Consider the following 18,512-nt stretch of genomic DNA (forward strand, 5'->3'; position numbering starts at 1 on the left):
TACTGCCCCCATCACTGTGCTGCGGGCCTTCAGCCCTCGCTTCTTAGTGCTGGCCCCGCCCCCCATCCACTGGTAGGTGGGGGGATCTGGGGCTAGGTAGGCTGTGGGAGGGGCTGTGGGAGGTTGAGGCACAGCAGATTGCACCCTGACCAGCCTCTGCGGAGGTGTGGCGCCTGGACCGGGCCCACACTGCTGCCTCTGTAGCTGCCTCTGTGGAAGGGGCAGCACTGGGACAGGGCCGCGCTGTGGCCTGTCCTGTGCCGCCTCTGCAAAAGGTGCCGTGGTGCCGGACCCGTCTGCTTCTCCCACGCAGTGGGGCCCTAGGCCCTCACAGCCGCTATGGCTTTGTCTGCCCTAGTTAGCATATTACCCTTTTATTAGTATAGATGCCCTAGCTGGTATGGCTCAGTTGATAGAGCATCAGCCTGCAGCCTGAAGGGTCCCGGGTTCGATTCCAATCAAGGGTACATGCCCAGGTTGTGAGCTCGATCCCCAGTGTGGGGCATGCAGGTGGCAGCCGATCAGTGATTCTCTCATCATTGATGTTTCTCTTTCTCCCTCTCCCTTCCTCTCTGAAATCAATTAAAAAAAAAAAAAAGAATTATAAAGCCATAGTAATTAAGGCAGGAATAGAATAGCCCAGGAATAAACTGGCCAGAACAAAAGGAACAGACTAAAAGGTCAGAAAGAGAGCCATGAGCACATGGAAACGATGACAGTACTGACACTGCAGACAAATGCAGAGGGGTTGGCCATTTCAAGATGCTGCCTATACCTGTGGGAGGAAAATATCTCTACCTCACAAAAAACACAAAAATCAATCTCTGTAGCTTTAAGGCTTAAATGTAAATGACAAAGCTATTAAACTTTCAGAAGAAAATATAAAAGAAGAATATCTTCATAAACTTTAAGCAAGAGGAGTTTCTGAAACAAGACACAAAGAGGGATAAACCACAAAGTTCAAAAGTGCATTTGAATATATTAAATTAAAAAACTTCTCTTCATGAGAAGAACCATAAAAAGAGTGAAAAAGTAAACTCACAATGGAAGAAGATATCTACAACACATATAAGGAAAAAAATGATCAGTACCTACTGTAAAAATTTCTAGAAATATGAAAATGACAAACTACTCAAGGAAAAAATAGACAAAATATCTGAGCAGACACAGAATAAGAATAGTTCATAACCATATAAATGTTCAATCTCTTTACTAAGAAAAGAAATGCAAACTCAAACCATCAAATAAGAAACCACTACAAACTTACAAAATTGATAAATACTAAAAAGCCAGACAATTATCAAATTGGATACCTTCCAAATTTGATGCTTTCTTACCTTATAATAGGCCTTTGCATTGTTAAAAAGCAGCTGGAAGTCAGCAGTCAGCAGATTAACATCATCATACTCCTCCATTTTTAGTTTCTGTTGGATTTTCATCAAGTCAATGGGCTGAGAAACCACTTCATAATAGTCTGGTTGATTTCTGTTATAATTTAATAGTTTTTAAAGGTATTAATCCAAAGCCTATAAAAATTGTATTTCAAACTATCTATAGTAATGTCAATATTTCAAGTGATAGAACACACTAGACTTACTGTCATTACTGGAACTAAAAGGGAGTAGCAAAAGAAAGATACACATGCATGCCCTTTTCAAAATATAGATGAGTGATATAAAAACCTAAATGAACATATGTCTTAGTCTTAAATACTACCAGTATAGCCATTTTAATTCTGTATAGCTAGGTTTCTCTCTCTGTTTCTTCTTCTCAGCAATCCCTTTAGCATTTCTTGTAATGCTGGCTTGCTGGTGATGAACTCCTTTAGCCTTTTTTTGTCTGGGAAGCTCTTTATTTGACTGTGTATTTTGAATGATAGCCTTGCTGGATATAGTAATCTTGGACTCAGATCTTTGCTTTCCATTACCTCTCAATAATAACCCTAAATATAAATGGATTAAGTGCTCCAATCAAAGGTGTAGGGTAGCTGAATGGATACAAAAACATGACCCAACTATATGCTGTCTACAAGAGACCCACTTCAAAACAAAAGACACACACAGGATGAAAGTGAAGGGATGGAAAAAATTTTCCATGCAAATGGAAAAGAAAAAAAAAATCTGGAGTAGCAATCCTCACATCCAACAAAATAGACTTTAAAAGTATCATGCTAAGTGAAATAACACAGTTGGAGAAAGATAAATATCATATGATCTCACTCATTTGTGGAATATCATGAACAACATAAACAGAGCCAGAGGGGGGAAAATATACTAGAATATAATAGAAATAATCCTGTTATTTGCAGATTTTTAATATTTCCTACAACTTTTGTGATATCATACTATGTTGGTACAGTTTTGGTAATGTCATTATACTTAAAATCCTTTTATTCTTGAAATATTAATGTTTATTGCATGTATTATTACATGTAAGATCATTTTTCTTGAATAATTGGAGTTTATTTGCATGTAACATCATATTTAAAATAATTTTTCTTGAGATATTGTTTATTGCATGTACATTATTATTATATTTAAGATAATTTTTCTTGAAATATTAAGGTTTATCGCATGTAACATTATTATATTTAAAATCCTTTTTCTTGAAATAAAATAAATCCTGAGAAAATAAATAAATAAAACCAGGTCAGAGGAGAAACCAAGATGGCAGCATAGGTAAGCACCTAAACTGCTGCCTTGCACAACAATTTCAAAACAACAACTAAAAGACAGAACGGACATCATCCAGAACCACAGGAAGGCTGGCTGAGTGAAAATTCTACAACTAGAAGGAAAGAGAAAAGCTCACGGAGAATCAGAGGAGCTGTAAAGGGCTGAGGTACAGAGACACGCGCGCAGAGAGGAAGGGTGACCGAGTTGGTAGGGTTGGCTTTCTCTGGTAGGAGGGGAAAGGAAGCCCCCGACTGCACTGAACCCTAGTTCCGACTGCACTGAACCCCAGTTCTGGCTGAAACCCCGTGGACCCAGGCTCATATGGGGGGAGTCTGGACTGTCAGGTAGAGAGAAAGGCACTCGGAGACTCGGGGGAGCCGCGGAAGGCAGAGGTCTGGAGGCGCGTGTGAGAGGGCAGGGCTGACGGGAAGCCAAGACTATCTGCTCAGCCCTGAGACTCTGCCCCATCCAAGCTGAGCACAGAGGCTTTTGCAAGTTTGCAAGTCTAGTCCTATAAGGCTGTCTCCAATACAGAAGGTTTCCTGGCGTAGACACAGCTGATACTCACAGCCAATTGGCCTGGAGGTCAATTTCTCCCAGTGATACCAACAACAATCAAGACTTAACTACAACAGGCTGTACACACAGTCCATAAAGGGGTGCACCAAGAGTGTCCACTTCAGATAACTGGGGAGGCTGACCCACTGGGCCATATAGGAAACCTAGCACACAAAGCTACCCTACCAACTCAGGGAAGCAGTGAAAATGCAGAGGCAAAGAAACAGATCACAAATGAAAGAAATGGAGGAGAACAAACGACTGGATATAGAATTCAAAAACCACGGTTATAAGGTTTTTCAAGAATTTCCTAGAAAAGGCCGATAAATTTAACGAGACCCTTGAGGATATGAAAAAGCACCAACTAGAAATTAAACATACACTGACTGAAATAAAAAATATTATACAGAGACCCAACAGCAGACTAGAGGAATGCAAGAATCAAGTCAAAGATTTGAAATACAAAGAAGCAAAAAACACTCAACTGGAAAAGCAAAAAGAAATAAGAATCCAAAAAGTTGAAGATAGTGTAAGAAGTCTCTGGGACAACTTCAAGCATACCAACATCAGAATTAGGGGAGTGCCAGAAGAAGAGAGAGAGCAAGATACTGAAAACCTATTTGAAGAAATAATGACTGAATACTTCCCCCTCCTGGTAAAAGAAATAGACTTACAAGTCCAGGAAGCGCACAGAACCCCAAACAAAAGGAATCCAAAGAGGACCACACCAAGACACATCATAGTTAAAATGCCAAGAGCAAAAGACAGAGAATATTAAAAGCAGCAAGAGAAAAACAGTTAATTACCTACAAGGGAGCACCCATACGATTATCAGCTGATTTCTCAACAGAAGCTATGCAGGCCAAACGAGAGTGGCAAGAAATATTTAAAGTGATGAATAGCAAGAACCTAGAACCAAGATTACTCTACCCAGCAAAGTTATCATTCAGAATGAAAAGTCAGATAAAGAGCTTCACAGATAAGAAAAAGCTAAAGGAGTTCACCACCACCAAACCAGTATTATATGAAATGCTGAAAGGTATTATTTAAGAAGAGGGAAAAGAAAAAAGTAAAGATAAAAATTATGAACAACAAATACATATCTATCAACAAGTGAACCTAAAAATCAAGTGAATTAACCCTTTGCACTCACTTGCTTTTTTCTCGATTCCTTTATTTTAATGCTAACCGTGTCGAGTCACACTCGACATCCGAGTGCAAAAGGTTAAAAATCTGAGGAACAGAATAAACTGGTGAATATAATAGAATCAGGGGCATAGAAAGGGAGTGGACTGATAATTCTCAGGGGGAAAGGGGTATGGGGGGTGCAGAAAGAGACTGGACAAAAATTGTACACCTATGGATGAGGACGGTGTGGGGGGGGAGGTAAGGGCAGAGGGTGGGTGGGAACCGGGTGGAGGGGAGCTATGGGGGGGAAAAGGAGAAACAATTGTAATAATCTGAACAATAAAGATTTATTAAATTTAAAAAAAGAAAACACCAAAAATCCCAGGTCAATGGTATCTTCTGCAAATGAAAATGATTTATACTTCATGGTGTTCAATAGTGGCTGAAAACAGGTATTTCAAAGCTTTTTATCAGCTTACGAAATGGACTGCATTTCTTCAGTTAGTGACCACAGAACTTTTTCTGCCAAGTACTATCAAGTGCCTCATAGATACTATCCTATATAATAAAAGGCTAATATGCAAATCGACCGAACGGCTGCTATGACGTGCACTGACCACCAGAGGGCAGATGCTCAACACAGGAGCTGCCCCCTGTTGGTCAGTGCACCAGAAGCCGGGCTCACGGATGACAAGCACAGCAGTGGTGGCGGGAGCCTCTCCGACCTCCATGGCAGCGCTAAGGATGTCCGACTGCAGGCAGGGAGTGGGCCTATGCTATCAGTTGGACACCCCCTGAGGGCTCCCGGACTGCAAGAGGGTGCAGGCCGGGCTGAGGGACACCCCCCTCCACCACCCAGTGCATGAATTTTGTGCACCGGGCCTCTAGTACCACTATAATATCAATTACTAAAGTTCCAAAAGAGAAAGCTGAGGCCTTTGGCACAAGCAGCTTACCAAAGATAAAGGGATATCAGACATATCCAAACATGACCAAACAATTTAAAAAAATAAAATGCCTTGGGAATGATAAACACAAAATTCAGGATAGTGATTATATATTAGAGGGGAGAAACAGCGAGGGACACACAGAAAACTTCAAAGATAGTTATAACAATAATTTCTTAAACTGGGTTTTGGGTTCATTGATGTTTATTTTTATCCTGTCTGGCTTTTTTCAAATGAAGATCCATGAGACAAGAAAACCTTCTAAAAAATTAGCTATGTGACTATTTTTCTCAATTTTCCCTTAGGGGTAGGTAGTAAATTTTATTCTAGATGTGTAAGAAGTTACTTATAAAGAATGTCATGCATTAATGCTTTAATCTGTCTTGGGACCCTGGCTGACATATTATAGCCATGTACATATATTTAATCTTTATTATTTATTTATTTATTATTTTTAAAAATATATTTTATTGATTTTTTACAGAGAGGAAAGGAGAGGGACAGAGAGCTAGAAACATCGATGAGAAACATCAACCAGCTGCCTCCTGCACACCCCCCACCGGGCATGTGCCCGCAACCAATGTACATGCCCTTGACCGGAATCGAACCCGGGACCCTTCAGTCCACAGACCGACGCTCTATCCACTGAACCAAACTGGTTTTGGCGATATATTTAATCTTTAAAAACCTTTTGATATAAAGTTGCAGAATAGTACAAAGAATGCTTTTTTTTTCAGAATCATTTGAGAGTAAGGTGCTGACATGTCCTATCACCTCTGAGTAGTTTAATGTATATTTCCTACAAACAAGGATCATAGTTCAATCAATAAGGGAAAATTAACTCTGGTATAGTACTACCACTAATCCTCAGACCACACTCATATTTTGCCAACTGTTTCAAAATTTCCCTTTAGAGCAAAAGGATCAACTCTAGGATCACATGTTGCATTTATAGTTATACTAGCTTTCCCGTTGCAGGAAAATTCCTGCAATGGGATTTCCTGCTGCACTCTACCCCGCCTCCGTTCCTCCCTTGCCGCCCGCCTCGCCTTCTCCTATTGCCCTCCCGCATTTCCCTTCGCCCCCGGCCCCGCCTCCGCTCCGCCTTTATCACCCGCCTCACCTTCTCCTCCAGCCCGCCCGCATTTCCCTTTGCTCCGCCATTGTCGCCCGCCTCCGCCCCGCCCCGCCCCGCCCTTGCCGCCCGCCTCACCTTCTCCTCCGGCCCGCCTGCTTTTCCCTTCGCCCCCGGCCCCGCCTCCGCCCCCGGCCCCGCCTCCGCCCCACCCTTGCCGCCCGCCTCGCCTTCTCCTCCAGCCCGCCCGTGTTTCCCTTCGCCCCTGGCCCCGCCTCCGCCCCGCCCTTGTCACCGGCCCCGCCTTCTCCTCCAGCCCGCCCGTGTTTCCCTTCGCCCCCCGCCCCGCCTCCGCCCCGCCCTTGTCACCGGCCCCGCCTTCTCCTCCAGCCCGCCCACGTTTCCCTTCGCCCCCGGCCCCGCCTCCGCTCCGCCTTTATCACCCGCCTCACCTTCTCCTCCAGACTGCCCACATTTCCCTTTGCCCCCGGCCCCGCCTCCGCCCCACCCTTGTCACCGGCCCCGCCTTCTCCTCCAGCCGGCCCGCGTTTCCCTTCGGCCCCGGCCCCGCCTCCGCTCCGCCCTTGCCGCCGGCCCCGCCCCGCCCCGCCCTTGCCGTCCGCCTCACCTTCTCCTCCGGCCCGCCTGCTTTTCCCTTCGCCCCCGGCCCCGCCTCCGCCCCCGGCACCGCCTCCGCCCTGCCCTTGCCGCCCACCTCGCCTTCTCCTCCGGCCCTCCCGCATTTCCCTTCGCCCCCGGCCCCGCCTCCGCCCCGCCCTTGCCGCCCACCTCACCTTCTCCTCCAGCCCACCCGCGTTTCCCTTTGCCCCCGGCCCCGCCTCCGCCTCGCCCTTGCCGCCGGCCCCGCCTTCTCCTCCAGCCCGCCCACGTTTCCCTTCGCCCCCAGCCCCGCCTCCGCCCCGCCTTTATCACCCGCCTCGCCTTCTCCTCCAGACTGCCCACGTTTCCCTTTGCCCCCGGCCCCGCCTCCGCCCCGCCCTTGTCACCGGCCCCGCCTTCTCCTCCAGCCGGCCCGCGTTTCCCTTCGGCCCCGGCCCCGCCTCCGCTCCGCCCTTGCCGCCAGCCCCGCCTTCTCCTCCAGCCCGCCTTCGTTTCCCTTCGCCCACGGCCCTGACTTCGCTCCTCCCTTCTCCTCCCCCCGCTCCCCTGGCTTGCTTGCTTCTTCAAAGCTTTACTCCCCTTTGCAGCTCTTGGCTTCTTTCGACACTGTCTTGATATGCAAATCAGCCGCCATCTTTGTTGGGGCAATTTGCATACTCGTCCTGATTGGCTGGTGGGCGTGGCTTGGCTGGTGGGCGTGGCTTAGGTGTAGCGAAGGTGCGGTCAATTTGCATATTTGTCTATTATTAGATTAGATTTTTTTCGTTTCCTTCATTCTGAAACAGTTCCTCAGTCTTTCCTTGACTTTCACGATTTTTTGAAGGTTACAGGGCAGTTATTTTGTAGAGTACCCCTCAATTTGGGTTTGCCTGTTTTCTTGATAAGTAAGCTAATGTTATGCTTCTTTAGCAGGATTATAACAGAAATGATAGTGTATTTGTCTCACTGCATCTTATCAAGTGGCATATGATTTCAATATCCTATTATTCAAGCGAAGCTACTTTTGATCACTCGATTATTGTGGTGTCTGCCAGCTTCTCAACTGACCAAGTTACTCTTTTTCTCCTTGTACTTTGTTAGATACCTCCAGACTACATAAAAGTCCAATCCTCATCAATTTATTTATTTATATCACTACTAGTAGCTCTGTGCACGAATACGTGCGCCAGTAGCTTGCTGCCGCCCTCCAGTAGCTCTCCGCCCACTGCTCCGCCCTCCTGTAGCTCCCCCTGCCTCCCCATAGATTGCTGCCCTGCCCCCTTCTGTAGCTCTCAGCCACCTGCTTGTAGCTCACTGCCCCACCCTCCTGCTAATCTGTGATCCAGTCGTTATGCGTCAAGGCGTTAATGACCATTTGCATATTACATCTTTATTATATAGGATGGATTCCTGTTTTACTCAGTGGTTAAAAACATTACTATAATGATTTTGATGCTTAACTCCAGGTTTGGCTAGTTGGAGTCCTTTCAAGATAGCTTCTATTTTCTATGTCTTTTTGACATGTCCCTATTACCCTTTGAGCACTTGCTTATTTTCTGGAACCCATAAGACCTTACAAGCTTATCTTGTACTTTCTTTGCCCTTGAAATCAGAAATTTTCCCAAAGAACTATAGTTTCTTTTAGTGGTAAATAGTATTGAAAAACCAAGACTGAGGCGCTAGAACTATAAACTTAAGTATCCTATATAATAACCCTATATAATAAAAGGCTAATATGCAAATAGACCGAATGGTGGAACAACTGGTCACTATGACATGCACTGATCACCAGGGGGTGTGTGCGGAACATGGCAAGCGTTGCCGTGGCAGTATGGTGGAGCAGGGGCACCAGACCAAGGTGGGGTGCTGGCAGCAGGACTGGGTGCTGTGGTAGGAAGGGCCGGGTGGGGGCGCAGAGGATGGGCCGAGACCCGCTCCTGTGCCTACTGCAGCCTCACGGGACACAGTTCCTTTCAAGGTGCATGAATTCATGCACTGGGCCCCTAGTCTATAAGAATAAAAGCATAATATGCAAATCGACCGAATGGCCAAACAGTGGAATGACTGTCCAGATGACCTTCTGGATGAAGCCAGGGCTGCAAGGCAGCCGGGGCTGCAAGGGCTGAGCCCCTTGCACAAATTCCGTGCATCAGGCCTCTAGTGAGGAAATAAGAGGAGTATTTAATCTGTTATTCAGAGAAAGTGTAAGAACATAAAGGTCTCCGTGAGTATCCAACAAAGGCCCACCCAGGCCTAATATCAATGTGTCAGTGGTGTCAATAGCAAGGGAATTTCTCAGAGTAAGCATTGGAGCTTTGTTAACTTAATATCTAAGACGGCTCTCTCCACCTGGGCCTGATGGGTCATAGTCCACTGCTCCCTGCTGAGGCTTGGTTTTTAAATATCATTTATTTCCACAGCCTCTGAGGCTTTGGAGATTATCTGTAGTCAACTGAGAACCCAATGAGGGAATGTACAGTAGTCCCTCTTTATTTGCAATTTTACTTTCCATGGTTTCAGTTACCCATGGCAAACCATGGTCCAAAAATATTAAATGGAAAATTCCTGAAGTAAATTAATAAGTTTTAAGTTACACGCTTTTCTTGCCATCCTGCTTCATCCTGCCAGGATGTGCATCACCCCTTTGTTCAGAGAATCCACACTGTATCTGCTACCTGCCCGTGAGCCACTTAGTATCCAATGCAGTTATCATCAGATCAACTGTGGCTACTGCAGTGCTTGTGTTCAAGTCACCTTCATTCTACTTAAGAATGGCCTCAAAGCGCAAGAGTAGTGATGCTGGCAATTTGGATATGTCAAAGAGAATTGACTTTTTATGACTGTAAAGTGCTTCCTTTAAGTGAAAGGATGAAAGTCCTCGACTTAATAAGGAAAAGGAAAAATTGTATGCTGAGGCTGAGAAGATCTACGGCAAGAATGAATCTTCTATCCATGACATTGTGAAGAAGGAAAAGAAATTCATGCTAGTTTTGCTGTCACACCTCAAAATGCAAAAGTTACAGCCGCAGTTATTCTAAGTGCTTAGTTAAGATGGGAAAGGCATTAAATTTGTGGGTAGAAGACATGAACAAAAAATACGCTCCAATTGATGGCAATGTGTTGTGTCAGAAAGCATTGAGCCTATACAAAGACTTCAGCAAGGGATTTCCCTGAAACAAGTGACACCAAGCCATTTACTGCAAGTCAGGGTGGTTACACAGACTCAGGAATAGGCTTGGACTGAAAAATAGAAACATCACCAGTGAGGCTGGGTCTCCCGATGAGGCAGCAGCTGCCACATGATAAAAACTCTCAAAAAATTAGGTAGAGAAGGAAACCACCTCAACATAATAAAGACCTTATTTGAAAAACCCATAGGTGGCATCATACACAAAATGGCGAGAGACTGAAAACTTTTCCTCTAAGATCAAGGACAAGACTAGGATACTTGCTCTTGCCACTTCTTTTCAATATAATACTGGAAGTCCTAGTCAAACAATTAGGCAACAAAAAGAAATGAAAGGCAGCCGTGACCAGTTTGGCTCAGTGGATAAAGCGTTGGCCTGCAGACTCAAGGGTCCCGGGTTCAATTCCAGTCAAGGGCATGTACCTTGGTTGCGGGCACATCCCCAGTAGGGGGTGTGCAGGAGGCAGCTGATCGATGTTTCTGACTCTCTATCCCTCTCCCTTCCTCTCTGTAAAAAATCAATAAAATGTATTAAAAAAAAACCACAAAAGAAATGAAAGGCATCCACCAAATTGGAAAGGAAGAAGTAAAATTATCTGTGTTCATAGATGATAAGATCTTACATGCAAATAATTTTTTTTTAATATATTTTATTGATTTTTTACAGAGAGGAAGAGAGAGGGATAGAGAGTTAGAAACATCGATCAGCTGCCTCTTGCACACCCCCTACTGGGGATGTGCCCGCAACCAAGGTACATGCCCTTGACCGGAATCGAACCCGGGACCCTTGAGTCTGCAGGCCAACGCTCTATCCACTGAGCCAAACCAGTTTCGGCACATGCAAATAATTCTAAAGATTACAAACACAAAACGTTACTAATAAACAAATTTAGCAAAGTTGCCGTGTGTACAAAATCAACATACAAAAAAATCATTTGCATTTATATACACTAACAATAAACACTACGAAGAAAATTAAGAAAACAATTCCATTTATAATAGCATCAAGAAGAATAAAATATGAGGAGTAAGCCTAACCAAGTAGGCCACTTCTAAAAACTACACATTTCTGTAAGAAATTAAAGAAGACACCAATAAGCAGAAAGATTATCTCATGTTCGTGGATTGGAAAACTTAACATTGTTAAGACATCAATATTATCCAAAGCAATCTATAGATTCAACACAATCCCTATCAAAATCCCAGCAGCATTTTTTGCAGATACAAAAAAATCAATCCTGAAATTCATATGGAATTTCAAAGAGCCCCAAAGTAGCCAAACTACCTTGAAAAAGAACAAAGTTGGAAGACTGTCAAGTTGACCCATAAATTAACCATCACAGAGGACTCACACTTTTTTATTTCCAAACTTACTATAAAATTACAAGTGTGGTGAAATATGGGGAAATTGGGGGGTGGAGGAGGGAGTAAAACAATGCAGCAATTATGGAAAACAGTATGGTGATTCCTCAAAAAATTAAAAACAGAACTATAGATCTAGCAATCCTAATTCCGATTTACAGTATACTAGAGGCCCGGTACACAAAATTGGTGCACGGGGGAGGGTGTCCCTCAGCCCAGCCAGCACTCTCTCCAATCTGGGACCCGGTGGGATCGGGCCTAAACGGGCAGTCGGACATCCCTCTAACAATCCAGGACTGCTAGCTCCCAACTGCTTGCCTGCCTGCCTGCCTGCCTGATTGCCCCTAACAGCTTCTGCCTGCTAGCGTGAACACCTCCTAACCACTCCCCTGCCAGCCTTATCGACGACTAACTGCTCCCCTGCCGGCCGATTGCCCCTAACTGCCCTCCCCTGCCGGCCTGGTTGTCCCTGTCCTCCCCTGCAGGCATGGTTGCCCCTAACTGCCCTCCCCTGCTGGCCTGGTCGCCCCTAACTGCCCTCCCTTGCCAGTCTGGTCGCCCCCAACTGTTCTCCTCTGCCGGCCCAGTCACCCCTAACTGCCCTCCCCTGCCGGCCATCTTGTGTCGGCCATCTTGTGTCCACATGGGGGCGGCCCATCTTGTGTGTTGGAGTGATGGTCAATTTGCATATTACCTCTTTATTATATAGGATTCAAAATAACTGAAAACCGCCAAAACCGGTTTGGCTCTGTGGATAGAGCATCTGTCTGTGGACTGAAGGGTCCCAGGTTCGATTCCGGTCAAGGGCATGTACATTGGTTGTGGGCACATCCCCGGTAGGGGCTGTGCAGGAGGCAGCTGGTCGATGTTTCTCTCTCATTGATGTTTCTAGCTTTCTATCCCTCTCCCTTCCTCTCTGTAAAAAATCAATAAAATATATTTAAAAAAAAAATAACTGAAAACAACATCTCAAAGAGGTATTTGCACATCCATGTTCACTGCGCATTATTCACAATAGCCAAGGGGTGGAAACAACTCAAGTGCTTATAAATGGGTGAATGGATAAAGAAAATGTGGTAGTATAACATTATTAGCCTTAAAAAGAAAGGCAAGCCTGTCACATGCTACAACATGGATGAATCTTGAGGACACTATGCTAAGTGAAATAAGCCAGTCACAAAAGCAAATACTATATGATTCCACTTCTATGAGGAATCTAAAGTAGTGAAAGCCATAGAAACAGAAAGTGCAATGGTAGTTGCCAGGGGCTGGGGGAAAGGGAGAAATGGGCAGCTGTTTAATGGGTACAGAGTTTCAACTTTGCAATACGTAAAAGTTCTGGAGATGTTGCATGTACAATGATGTGAATATACTTAATACTTACTGACATGTATTCTTAAAATGGGTAAGATAGTACATTTTATGTTATGGGTTTTTTACCACAATTTAAGAAAAATTTTAAATATATTTCACTACATCTTGACAAGTAAAACAAATCCAACCTCAGTATCATTTAAACCATTACTTTCAAAAGAAAATCAATTATCAAATACTTTAAACACTGACCCAAGACTAAATTCCTCCCACTCACCTTCCAACTCACCTTCGCTTCGGTGCCCTAATGAAGAGCTCACAGAGAAGCCTGCCCTGTTCATCCTTATAGTCCCGGATGGTATTGTAGAGTTCATGGCACACAGCAATCTACACACAGGAAAAGAGAAAAATAACAAGAAAAGTGAACAGAAAAAGCCAGTGTAATTATCTGGATTATCTTTAATAAAAACATACCCACAAAAGGCAAATACAGAAGAAAAAGAATGAATCCCCAAATTACCAAGTTTGAAATATGCTGACAGTATCTCTCTTTATTTATTGTAATTTAACTGATAAATGATTTGGTATCTTTCATCAGATTTATGCTACTGGTGATTTTTCTTTTCTTTTTAACTAAGTCAGTTCATATCCCTCTCTTGCTTAAAATCATCCAATTCGGAGGCTTCTTACTACTCGGAGAATAAAATCTAAATTTCTAACACTGCCCACAGAGTATATAGGATAACTACATACCTAGCTAGGCAGACTTTGCCAATCTCCTCCCTCTTAACCATCTCTGTATAATCATAACATACCTAACTCATTTCCAACCCAGCCCCTCTGCCTGGAACATTCTTCCCCAGCGCTCTGCAGAGCTAGTGCCTTCTTATCAGAGTCCCCTTGAAGGTTTGAGCCAAAATAGCCCAAATCACCCAAACTTTTCTTTTTAACACTTATCATCAGCTGATGGTATTTTTTTAATTTGCTCACCTATTTACATTCTGCTTCCCCATATTCGAATCTGAGCGCCATGTGAAAAAGTGGCTTGTCTTACATATAGCTGTATCTCAATCACCAGAACTGTGCTTGGCACATACAAGCACAGTTATTTGAATGACTACGCAATGGTGCATACTGTTATTCTTTATTATTTCTTAACTAGAGGCCCGATGCACGAAATTTGTGCAAGAGTAGGCCTTCCTTCCCCCTGCAGGCCTTCCTTCCTCCCCTGCAGCCCTGGTTGCCCCCAACTGCCCTCCGGCTGCTGGCTGCCGGCTGCCAGCAGGCACCCTGGACCTGGGCTTCCCTCGCAGCCCCAGCTTCTTCGGGAAGATGTCCGGCCTAATTAGCATATTACACTTTTATTATTATAGATATTGAAGTATTCTATTACTGTAAGACTTCTGGCTAAATAAAAATATACTTTTCATAAAGAAAAGGTTAAGGATATCAAGCTAGAGCCTTGGCCGGTTTGGCTCTATGGTTAGAGCGTCCGCCCACCAACCAAAGGGTCAAGGCTTCAATTCCAAGTCAAGGGCACATACCTGGGTTGCAGGTTCAATCCTGCCTGGGTTGGGGTGTGTGCAAGAAGCAACCAATGGGTGTGTCTCTCTCACCTCAATGTGTCTCTCTCTCTCTCTCTCTCTCTCTCTCTCTGTCTCTTTCCCTCCCTCTCTCTCTTTTACTCTCTCTAAAAAAATCAATACTCGGGTGAGGATAACAACAACAAAAAAGAATATCAAGCCAGAGAAAAAAGAAATGGAGAGGTCTTGCATTTTAATGCTTATCATTAAAAGACAGGGAATTATAGGAAAAGCAGGCAGAAACAGTGTGATCCAAGTTACTCACAGGATCTACAGTTGGAAGATTGGAAAGTCTCCTCCGTTTCCTGCTTGGGCCTGGTGTAGACACAGAATGGTGCCCGTCATCAAAATCCCCGCTGACACTACTGGAAGGGGAGGTCGCTCTTCTTCTTTTGGAACCCATGGAATCCAACTTCTTCTATAAGAAATAATTAGCTATGTTCTTATGTTTAAATTTAGACTCTGCCACCAAGCCCTCAGCTGGCCCCTGATATCAAGCTTCTGGTTCACTCAGGAAGATATTTTAACTGTGGCAAAAAAGTTTGTCTAACCAGAAGGTTTTCCATGGAAGTCCTGTACCTTGTTGCTTTAGTCCCTTCATGTACCAGAATGCTACTTTCAAGTTAGATGGGACAAATTCAGCAAAAGTATACTCATTTGTATATCACCAATTTTGAATGACTAAAACCAATTCTGGCCCCAAAATTACTCTGGACTGGAATTTGAAAATCCACGTGCAGTGGTACAACAGTGTACTGCAGGTACTGATCTCTCCGCCCCTGGGGCAGCCCGGGAGGCCTCGGGGACAGGCCAAGGCAGTCCTCTGCAGTCAGCAGCCTTCTCTTCCGCACTGTGTCCTACAACTGTGGTCATTTCCCAGGTGGGCTATGAGATGAAAAAGAATAGGAAGTTGTGCCTGAGGCAAATAAAGTGCAAAAAATTAGGGTGACAGAGGACAATTAACCTTCTAGCATTTTAGATACACCCTAAAATTAACACAGAGAATGACTTTTCTCCATTATTGAAGGACTCACAAGACATACTCGTAAGAAAACACATAATGTGACTTGCCATACCTATGCCAAATGAGCAAAGCCAGGCTTTGAAAATTTTCTGTCAATCCAGACTAACCTCCTTTTCAGTTACATGAGGTACTCTATCCCCGCAAATTTTGAAATCACAGCTTAAAGTTTCAGTAGATGATCTGAAAAAACACCTCAGAGGTGAGTGTTTTAGGTCCTGTTTGGCCTTTCAGAAAGGCATAAATGTGTCCTCAGTTTCAGGCAGGCTGCTAAGTAACTAATCTTAATACAACTTTACAAATATACACATTTGACTACCTAACACAAGAAATGTAATCACTGAAATGATCTGCTACATCTAGAGAGGAAGGGTGTATATGGGAAGGTCTTACAATGCTTATACAATTTAACAACAGTATCAAATAGTATGTTGTGATTTCAAAGGTCTTTCTCTAAAACTAAGAAAAAACAAAAAACACCTAATCCGTTTCACTCATCAACATTCCATTTCAGGAAACTAAGATACAACAGCTAGAAGAATGGGTTGCCAGTTGTATGGAGAGAAAAATGGGGGCTCTCCAGGGAATGAAAGCAGGAACAAAACAAACCAACAAATAAGGATCCTGGTAAGCAACTAAGAAACAAGAAGTTTCCTTTCTAGTCCTCCAACAGTCCACGTGGTATTTGAAAACAGAGCCCACCACCAAGGTGTTTCTTCCTCAAGGCTTTGGTTTGTTACACAGTGCATTAGCTTGCAATTGGCTACGACTGGCTAAAAGCTCAAAGGGCTTAGGCCAAAGATAGCCAAGTTTTGTTAATTTTGGTTTGTTTTATAAAAGGCTGATAAACTGTCCTCAATCATTAAGATGAAGAAAGGAAGGACCAACCCTTTGCAAACAAATCTATGACAAGGACACAAGTGAGTTTGATAAACACGAGGAGGGGCTCTTTATGAAAAGGATAACAAATTTTAAGGAAGGTGGAAGGGAAAAGGCAAGGAAGGACAGAAAAGGGAAAGGATGTAGATGATCAGTAATTTACCAGCTTTACCAGAGCACAACCAGCGCCTCGAAAAGCCAGTCTCCTCATTATGTCTGAAGGCCAAGTGAAGCCAGTGGGAGAAGGCAGGGCTTTAAAAGTGCTGATTCAGTGTGAATATATTCAAAACTGAAAGAGAACAAGACAGAGAAAGGGGAAATAAAAAAAAGAGTCAGAAGAAGTAAAAATGGGTACGAATAGATAGAAAACATTCAAGTAGAACTGCTACGGAAAGATAAGAGAACTGGAGAAAATAGGCATATCCGTTTTCTTGTGCCAACGAAACTAACTGCTACAAAGGCTCAGGCATTAAAAGTACCTGACATTTCTTCCATTTTAAAACCAAAAGCTTTTCATGTGCTTAAAGATGTCTCACTGAGGTTCCCCTTTACTCACATGGGATGATTGTCAATTCCAGGAATGAAGCATACCTACCCAAATGCCGCCTAGTCAATGAGAGCAGAGTTCAATCAGAGAGTTAGAATGGAGAGTGAACACATGTGGAAGGCTCACATGTGACACCAAGTGTTGGCAAGCTAGAATCAAGAATGGCTCATGTGAGCAAAGAGTATGGACAACTCCTCTTCCCCTCAACATTTCTTTCCAAAGTCCTAGCAGCATTGGGAAAACACCACATACAAGTTTAAAAAGGCTAAGGAAAAAAAAAAAAAAGCCTTCAATAATTTTGGCAAAATTACTTTTACAAATAATCTACTGACAATTAAATGACAAAAAAATATAAACCATCGGGGTCTGTTTGTATATAGTTTATAGACTATTCAATATCCAAAATTCCTTGAATCATTAACTTACTTTGATAAGACAAGAAAAAGATGCAATGTAACAATAATTTTTGAATATTTTCTTATCCAAAGGACACATTTTAAAATGTACTTTGGAAGTTTGGCAAGGAAAGTAATGTGGCCAGGTGGTTGGGAGGAGCAACAAGATCTGAGCTCAGCAGACAAGAGACCCAGTTTTTCCACTTCTAAATATCTGTTTGTTGCTTGAGTCACAACCTCTCAGATCTGTTTCTTCATTTCTAAAATGAGAACAGTGAAGTGTACAGATCTCCCTTGGATTGCTGTGACAGTGAAATGTTCGTGAAATCACTGTGAAATTTCAAAGCACAACAAAAATGTTAAGTTTCAACTCTAGAACTGCATGCTCCCTGGGCACAGAAACAGAATTTCATAGCGTTGGCTTGTAGAATAATATTTGGTATAATTTGGGTGATCAATTTATGTTTTTAATGAACGTATTAAAAGAGCACTTAAGTGAAACATTTTTTAAAGTTTATGTAATTTACAAAGCTTGTGAGCATTCCTTCAGCAATTATTTTTCCATGAAGAGGAAAGTAGATTCCAAAGCTGAATTACAAGTTCTAAACTGGCATTAAATATGCTGACATGTCTAAAGGCCTGAAAACCAAAGATTAATTATAGTAAAGAATAACTTTGTAACTGGGAAAATATTTACACAGTATAGCCAACTGGTATATTTTGAAGGTCAATAAGTTGTTAGTACTCTTCTCTTATAATACAAACTACAACAAAAATTGTGGAAAACATGATTTAAAGGGGTAAAAAAATCACTTATAATCCTATTTACCAGAGAAAAGCCATCCTTAATATTGGCTTTCACAGCTTTCAGTATTTATTCTATGCCTTTTTTTTTTTTCTTAAACAAAAGTTTTAGCAAACCACATGCATTATTTTGCAGCCTGTGTTGTAACTTAGGGAAGATTCTTCCAAGTCAACATTCTTCTACATGAAGTTTGATGGCTTGATAATTGTCTAACATCTAGACACCCCATTATTTTCTAATGTTGGGGATTTGGATAGAATATTAATATTTGAGGTATTCTGGACACTCTCAAAGCCAAAGAATGTGGTCCAAGACCCTTCTATTTAACCACACACATTTGTTACTATTTTAATCTGAAACACTTCCTCAAAAAATACTCCCCAATCTTCATTCGAATCTTAAAATATGGGTAATCTGTTAACAAGTAATAAAGCAA

The 18,512-nt window shown here is 43.0% G+C and overlaps 1 protein-coding gene across 1 annotated transcript in view; it reads right to left on the minus strand.

Moving 5' to 3' along the window:
• The window catches only part of PBRM1 (polybromo 1), a 140,359-nt gene that overhangs the window by 120,879 nt on the left and 968 nt on the right, over positions 1-18,512 (minus strand). Inside the window, exons 2-5 of the mRNA XM_008151491.3 lie at positions 16,493-16,618; positions 14,695-14,847; positions 13,136-13,233; positions 1,338-1,485 (exon numbers count right to left, since the gene is read on the minus strand). Coding sequence (XP_008149713.3) covers positions 1,338-1,485; positions 13,136-13,233; positions 14,695-14,847; positions 16,493-16,540 — 447 coding nt within the window. The 5' untranslated portion in view covers positions 16,541-16,618. The remainder of the gene's footprint in view (positions 1-1,337; positions 1,486-13,135; positions 13,234-14,694; positions 14,848-16,492; positions 16,619-18,512) is intronic.

Source organism: Eptesicus fuscus, chromosome 18 (genome assembly GCF_027574615.1).
Source record: "Eptesicus fuscus isolate TK198812 chromosome 18, DD_ASM_mEF_20220401, whole genome shotgun sequence".
Lineage (NCBI taxonomy): Eukaryota > Metazoa > Chordata > Mammalia > Chiroptera > Vespertilionidae > Eptesicus > Eptesicus fuscus.